This window comes from Sinocyclocheilus anshuiensis, unplaced genomic scaffold (genome assembly GCF_001515605.1).
Source record: "Sinocyclocheilus anshuiensis isolate Anshui unplaced genomic scaffold, SAMN03320099.WGS_v1.1 scaffold282, whole genome shotgun sequence".
Classification (NCBI taxonomy): Eukaryota; Metazoa; Chordata; class Actinopteri; order Cypriniformes; family Cyprinidae; genus Sinocyclocheilus; species Sinocyclocheilus anshuiensis.
The window spans coordinates 1302501-1310184 of record NW_015544154.1 but is presented as its reverse complement, the minus strand read 5'-3'; the positions used below and the strand labels follow the sequence as shown (position 1 = coordinate 1310184).

The 7684-nt window shown below is 42.2% G+C and overlaps 1 protein-coding gene across 3 annotated transcripts in view; it reads right to left on the bottom strand.

Moving 5' to 3' along the window:
* LOC107695372 (serine/threonine-protein kinase BRSK2-like) overlaps nt 1-7590 on the bottom strand; it is a 156500-nt gene extending 148910 nt beyond the window's left edge. For all 3 annotated transcript variants that reach the window (XR_001634987.1, XR_001634988.1, XM_016495257.1), the window contains exon 1: nt 7341-7590. Coding sequence is in view for 1 of the 3 variants with exons in the window: in XM_016495257.1 (XP_016350743.1) it covers nt 7341-7431 (91 nt within the window). In the remaining 2 variants the exon portion in view is untranslated. The remainder of the gene's footprint in view (nt 1-7340) is intronic.
* Nucleotides 7591-7684: the final 94 nt, after the last annotated feature.

Here is a 7684-nt window from a genome sequence, read left to right as displayed (position 1 = left end):
GCCTGCCACAAAGAAAACTATTTCGTCCTCAGAATCCATATTTTTATGAATGGCGCGAAATGTAATGCTTACGTCAGAGTTTGTAAAATCGTAGTAAATTCATGTCGTGTGTGACTGCCTCCGTACCATTTTCGGATAAACTCAATCGTGACATGTGCCAGAGCTCACGACGTTCCGACCTTCAGAATCGCACCGTGTACGCCCACCTTAAAACCTTCATTGGTTGTGTAAAAAGTAGATACCAGACACAGCATTCACTGCAAGGCAGCAAAGGTAGAAGACACTGCTGACAGGGATGGTGTGATGGAGATAGAGAGAGGAGGAGCATAGAAGGGACAACACCAGGAGTTAAGGGTCTCTGCTGTGTTTCTCTGATAAAAGGCTTCACAGCTGCATCAGGCACTAGGGAGCAATTTTCTGCAGTGGGGAAAGGGGAGGGGACCACCAAAACTACACAATGCAACGTACAACACCATACCACAGACGATGTAAGTAGCATAAAATGAAACCGCTTAATTTCTGTCTTCACAAATGACCGCCAAAATAGAAGAGAAACTAGCTTTCAAGACCATTTAGAGACCAGACCAGATCTAGTCATTAATACCACCAAATCAAAATTTGAGTCCATGTACTGTATGTGTTTTGAGGTCAAAAGCTAGTGTACTGTACTCCTAAACAGTGACAACATTTACTTTTAGCAAATTTACACATTTAAGTTTAGTCTTTCTATTCTGGAAAACACTGACTACTCGTCCTGCACTACACAGATTTTTAGTCCAATCAAACGCTCTCTAGAAAGTAAATGCCCCTCCCCCTAACACCACCTGGCACAGACTTTTAACTATCAAATTCAATAGGCTTTTCCACATTCCACACAAAAACTCTTACATTATGTTTGTAATATTCACAGTTTGTTTGTTTCACAATCATACCCAAAAATACAAGAGTTAAGACATACCAAAGTTACTATTAATTGGTGTATAATGTTACATCTGCCAAATTATGAGTTTAGCCCATCTGTGTTCTGTTCTGTGTTCTGAAGGCAATGGATGACCTTATGCTATTGCTATGTAGGTTCGGCAATTACTTAAAAACATAGTGTTTGGTCTCCATACGTACAGTACATTCTCAACCCCATTTAATCTACAATAACACTTCTAGCACACACCTAATTCTATATTTCTCACCGTGAAAATGTTTGGCCACAAAACTCTCACAGGGAAAACATGGAATCTCTCTAAAACGCTCCTCAGGCTCAAGAGGGAGGATGCAGCAGAAAGAAAGTTAATGAAGAGTGACAAGAATGAGCAATAAACCACTAAATATACAATATATTTATATAATTGCTAGTCAACAAGGAACAAAATGTTGGCAATTCATCCCCGCCTTAAATGAGAAATATATCTAATCCCTCATGAGAGCCCATCACATGGAATCAGCTCTGCTCTACCAATCATTCCAATGCACATTCCTTCAACATTTTTCTGTAGGATTAATTTCTTGCGTATGACGTAAAGACTGCGTATTCCTTCATAGATACCTCTGTGTACCAGTGTTAATAGCGGAGACTGAATGTAATCTACATAAATCAAGGGTGGGAAAGACGTGGATTGTTGCTGTCTGCCTCTGATCTCGAAGATGGAAAGCATGGCCATTGTGAGAAAAGGCTTGTGGGAAGGGGGCGCAGCCATGACAACCAACCACTGCTATCCGGCACTTACTAAATGAGAGCCAACTGAAGGCTGGAATATGTCTGCGAAACTGAAACCCCCTCAGACAAAAACACACTGACAAATTGTTCACAAAGTCAGCCCAGCAAGACAGTCAACAGCTGACATTTCAAACAGGCTTTTCAGGCTAAAACACAAAACATTCTTTGTGGTGATGAAGATGTTGTTTCTTAGAGCGTAATTTAATTTTCCCCTCCTAACTATATTAAGCAATAACTTCACTCTATTAATCAAAGAAACCAATTAGATAATACAGGTCCATTTTGATATTACAGGCCAACGTATTTAAAGTGATAGATCACCCAGAAATTATTACACACCCATGCATCATTCAAAACATGTATGACTTTCTTCTAAGGAACACAAAAGAAGATATTTTGAAAAATGTTTTAATGCTTTTTTTTTTGGCCCATACACTGAAAGTCAATAGGGACCCCTCTGATTATTATTGTATGGACAAAAACAGTTTAAACATTCTTTAATATATCTTCATGTTCATGTTATGTATAAGAAAGAAAGAAAGAAAGAAGGAAAGAAGGAAGAAGGAAACAAGGAAAGAAGGAAAGAAAGAAAGAAAGAAAGAAAGGCATACAGGTTTGAAACATCAGGGTGAGCAAATGATGTCAGAATATATATTTGTGGGTGAACTATGCCTTTAAATTGGAGAATAAAAGCATACCTGTATAATATATAGGCCTAAATATTTCAAAACAATTTGCATAATTTGCATATTCTAAATTCCGTAGTATATGACAATGGCTAAAAATGAAGCTTAATGTCTCCCACCCAAGTAAGACATTCATAGGCTGAGAGTTGTTTCAAAAAACATCACTGCTTGAGCATCTCGACCAGTCTGGCAAAGCAACATTGGCTAAACCAAGAGTATGAGTTTAGGGCAGCACTATCTGTTTGTTCCAACAATGGTAGACATTAGTTTCGCACTTCTGTTTAGTGCAGTTAAAATATGTGTCACTACATAGCCCTATGGTAAAACTGTTTTTCGATACTGGCAAAGAGGAGCAATGGCGTCCCATATGTGGAAGCACTAACTTGGATTGAAATTAACCCTACGTGCACTGCAGCAAAATAACCATACTTTATGTGGTTCTGCCGGCGGCTCTTCATATCCGCCTTGCATCAGTGCCTCTGCAGTAACGGACACTCACTGGCCCTGAGGTAGTGTGTATATATACAGTAGCTTGATTATCTCCATGTCCATGCTGGAAGTGCAGTGGAGGCCTGGGGCTCTAACACCACTCTGCATGGAGCCTGTCCATACAAGCCTTCTAGCCCTGACCCAGCAAGAGGGCTCCGTTTCTGCCCGTGACAGTGTGTGTGATTCAGGTACTTTGCCGCTTCATTAACGGGCTTCCTTTGGGACACCCTGATGGGGTGAGAGAAGCTAGAAGACCAGGGTACCAGTAGAGTAGTGCAGATGTGAATAAAAATGAAGCTTAATGTCTCCCACCCAAGTAAGACATTCATAGGCTGAGAGTTGTTTCAAAAAACATCACTGCTTGAGCATCTCGACCAGTCTGGCAAAGCAACATTGGCTAAACCAAGAGTATGAGTTTAGGGCAGCACTATCTGTTTGTTCCAACAATGGTAGACATTAGTTTCGCACTTCTGTTTAGTGCAGTTAAAATATGTGTCACTACATAGCCCTATGGTAAAACTGTTTTTCGATACTGGCAAAGAGGAGCAATGGCGTCCCATATGTGGAAGCACTAACTTGGATTGAAATTAACCCTACGTGCACTGCAGCAAAATAACCATACTTTATGTGGTTCTGCCGGCGGCTCTTCATATCCGCCTTGCATCAGTGCCTCTGCAGTAACGGACACTCACTGGCCCTGAGGTAGTGTGTATATATACAGTAGCTTGATTATCTCCATGTCCATGCTGGAAGTGCAGTGGAGGCCTGGGGCTCTAACACCACTCTGCATGGAGCCTGTCCATACAAGCCTTCTAGCCCTGACCCAGCAAGAGGGCTCCGTTTCTGCCCGTGACAGTGTGCGTGATTCAGGTACTTTGCCGCTTCATTAACGGGCTTCCTTTGGGACACCCAGATGGGGTGAGAGAAGCTAGAAGATCAGGGTACCAGTAGAGTAGTGCAGATGTGAACAGAACGAATTGGCAGAAAAAAAATACACAACAACTGAATGACTCTCATAAAGCAGGTATTGTTGCAACATTATTGTTTTTCAGTAATCTGTCTCAGCCAGTGATCTCCTGTAATCTTCCTCTGCCTACTTTCAACTGACTCGAGCAGTGAGGATGCTACGTGAGACGTCTGAAGCATCACAAAGAAACAGGAAAAGCAAAAATACAGGCACGTACATCCGTTTTGATTTGGGGAGGTGAGGGAGGGGGTAAATTAAACTAGAGCGTCCTTTTTACTGTTTCCCATGGGGGTCCCGCTTTAGCTCTGAGAACTCTCTCCCTCATCCCCAAACCCACCCCCTTCCCATCTATCCCTACCCTCCCCCAAGCTCCTCTTTCTCTGTGTGAGTCTCTCTCATGACATATGGGCTCTCCTCTGCAGCGGCAGCACTGGGAAGCGGCGTTTATTGTGCAGCATTCTCTCAGCAGCCATGCCAACGGCGGCAGAACGAGCAGGAATACCCTCCGCTATCTAGTCAGAAGCAGCCTGCTCTTCTAACCACGGGCTACATGAGGATTTATTTTAAGAGTTGGTGCCAATAGTTTAATTGCCGACAGAGCGTTCTATTCGCAAATGAACAATGTGTGCCGTCTCTTCTGCTGAACAACTAGCAATGCATGTATCTACAGTCATCACATCATATAAACACATTGCTAACACTGGTTGCGTACTGTTTGGTTAACTGAGAAATCTGACCATAATTCGGCTGAGTGATTTTTTAAGGGATAGTTCAGCTAACAACGAAAATTCTTTGATCATTTACACACCCTCATGTCATTCCAAATGACTTTTTCTTGTGATGAACACAAAAGAAGATATTATGAAGAATGTTGGTAACCAAACCATTTTGGTGACTTCCATTTTACACATAAAAAAAACCCAGAGACATTTTTCAAAAAATGTACAACAGTCAGTTGTACAGTTTTGAAATGACAGAGAGTGAGTAAATAATGACAGAATTGTCATTTTTGGGTGAACCACCCCTTTAAGACCCCATGAAATGGCTTGATTGCAGTATATTTTCCTGGGACAACGTATTTTTGTGTTGAAATAGAAAGTTGGGGCAAGACATATTGAGGGGTTGATTATCTGACTATTTTTGAATAGCCAAAACCTTTTAGTTTCCACCACAGCTATGAACCATGATCTTCTAACAGCTGTTGCTAGGCAGAAGCAGGTGGTCAGGGAGATTCTTATTGGACAAAAATGCAGAGACTACCATGAGTGCAAGGTGAGTCATCAATATTTTTTGGCTCATTTTCTCACAAAAAAAAAGAAGCTCTGTCAGAGTATGTACTGAAATAATGTACTGAACGTAGATGAACCTCAACTGTTGATGAATTGTGTTCTTCAAGTATGCAGGTCTATAGAATGCGTATTCGTATATTCCTAGATATACGACACCCACCATGTTGGCACTCTCCTTTCACCTGTATTTTATTTGACTTGTAACATACTAACAGCAATCACAAAAATCATTACTTGATTATTGTTAAATACAACTTTCCTGGTATCTCTAGCACTTGAAAAGATCCACCAGCCTCACGTTTCTCAATTTTTCAAATCTGACAGCTCCTCAGCTACCATGGACTTCTGGGATAGCAAAGTGTCTACACTTCAGAATCTCAGTGGACACGGTACACCATCCACAAATGATTTGCCTACTGTTAACAGACATGTGTATTCAGACATCCTACTGATTCAGTGTACTAGTTTAGTAGTATATTTGGACACATTAAAGGGTTACTCCACCCCAAAATGAAAATTGTGTCATTAATCACTTACCCCCATGTCGTTCCAAAATCGCTTACCCCCATGTTGTTCCAAACCCGTAAAAGCTTCGTTCGTCTTCGGAACACAGTTTAAGATATTTTGGATGAAAATCGGGAGGCTTGTGACTGTCCCATTGACTGCCAAGTAAATTACACTGTCAAGGCCCAGAAAAGTATGAAAGACATCGTCAACATAGTCCATCTGCCATCAGTGGTTCAATCTGAATTTTATGAAGCGACGAGAATACTTTTGTACGCAAAGACAACACAAACAAAAACAAAAATAATGACTTTATTCAACAATTCGTCTCCTCCGCGTCACCGTAGCAACATTTTGGAGAGTATCCACTGAACGCAAACTGTGTATGCTGTTCTACTTGTCTGTGTCAGCCGCACCACACGGATAAATTTTCTAAGTTTATTTACGCTTTGACTTGAACGAAAACAGCGTATCCGTGTGGTGCGGCTGACACAGAACAGCATACGCAGTTTGCGTTCAGTGGATACTCTCCAAAATGTTGCTACAGTGACGCATGACATGGGGGTAAGTGATTAATGACAACATTTTCATTTTGGGGTCAAGTAACCCTTTAAGAGACTGCAAATTTTAGACATTGAAAGTAAATTTTGACGTGAAATGACCATATACATGGCTTTTTGTCAACAACTCATCTGAATGCCAAAGTTATGACTGAAAAAAGTTCAGCTATGCTGGTTATGTTTAACAGGAAACATGAGAACTTGAAGACCTGACTACCAACTCTGGCCTCAATGTTCTTCAAAGCACAGTCAATCTATACTCTAACAGTTGCAGTTCATGTGTTGCATAACAGCTGCAGGCACTTGACTTGGATCCGTCTGGCCAGGGATATTGACTCAATAACTGTTCTCTACCAAAGCCACACCAGAAGAAGCCACTGGCCACAGAACATTGGGAACAAAAAAAATTGCCGCCAGATCAATACTTCTTCCACACTCCCATGTCATACAGCCATTCTCAGCTATAAGACGACATGAACATAAGAATAACCTTTTTGTCATGCATTGTGTGGTCATATAAACTTGGATGATTATGGTATTGATTTTTACAACAGCACAAATCAGCAAACAGCCTTTCAGTGGCCTGTAGCAGAACTAAAGCAAGACTGCTTTCCCTTATACCTCAAACTTCAGCACTATATTTCAGCACCACCGGGACTGCAGAGAGAATCGGGTTGGACACATGGTGCACTACGGATGCAGCAAAACTGTCCCATCAGCAGCATCCGAGGGCCACCTGTTCCCTGATGTCAAACATTCAATTCTAGATCTTGCACAAGACAAATGGATTCAGCAGTGGGACCTGCAAGTGCAACCACATCCCGTTGTCTGACAAATCTGGATTAAAGGCATTAGCCAGAAGCAAAGCGGAGCCGCAAAGCCAAACTGTCATTTGCGATGACCAAGTTCCTTTTACAGGATGGAAATACAAACGCTTGCCAACTTGTTCCACCCAAAAAGCATTCTGCAACTGATAAGATCTCACCGGATGGTCAGAAAAGTAGGCTAAGGTCCTTAATCTGCGGAATACCTCTCTACACAATGGCATGTCAGCAAACGCACACGCATCATATTTACTGAGCAGCGGTGATAGCGCGTGTCATCATCCCCGACCTCAAGCACAAAAGGACAAACCTGTCTGTCCTTTGCCGAGCGTCTTTTCCAGGCGATACGGTCCCACGTAATTCGCATGCTGAGAGCTGTTGTCTTTTCCCGACGATGACATTTTGCTTTACACGGACGAAGTTCTGATGCCAACAAATTTCTGCAGTTCGGCAATTAAGTATTTCTTCAGTACCGCAGTTATTTCCCCGCCCAGCTCTTGCTCCAGACGCTGCCTCTCTCTCTCGCTTGAGGATCGGTGGGGCTGCTGCTCTCCTCCGCGTCTCCCTTTCTCTCTCTGCTGCCGAGCGCTCTGATAATCTCACAGCAGTGTGTGTGTGTGTGTGTGTGTGTGTGTGTGTGTGTGCGCTCGCGCG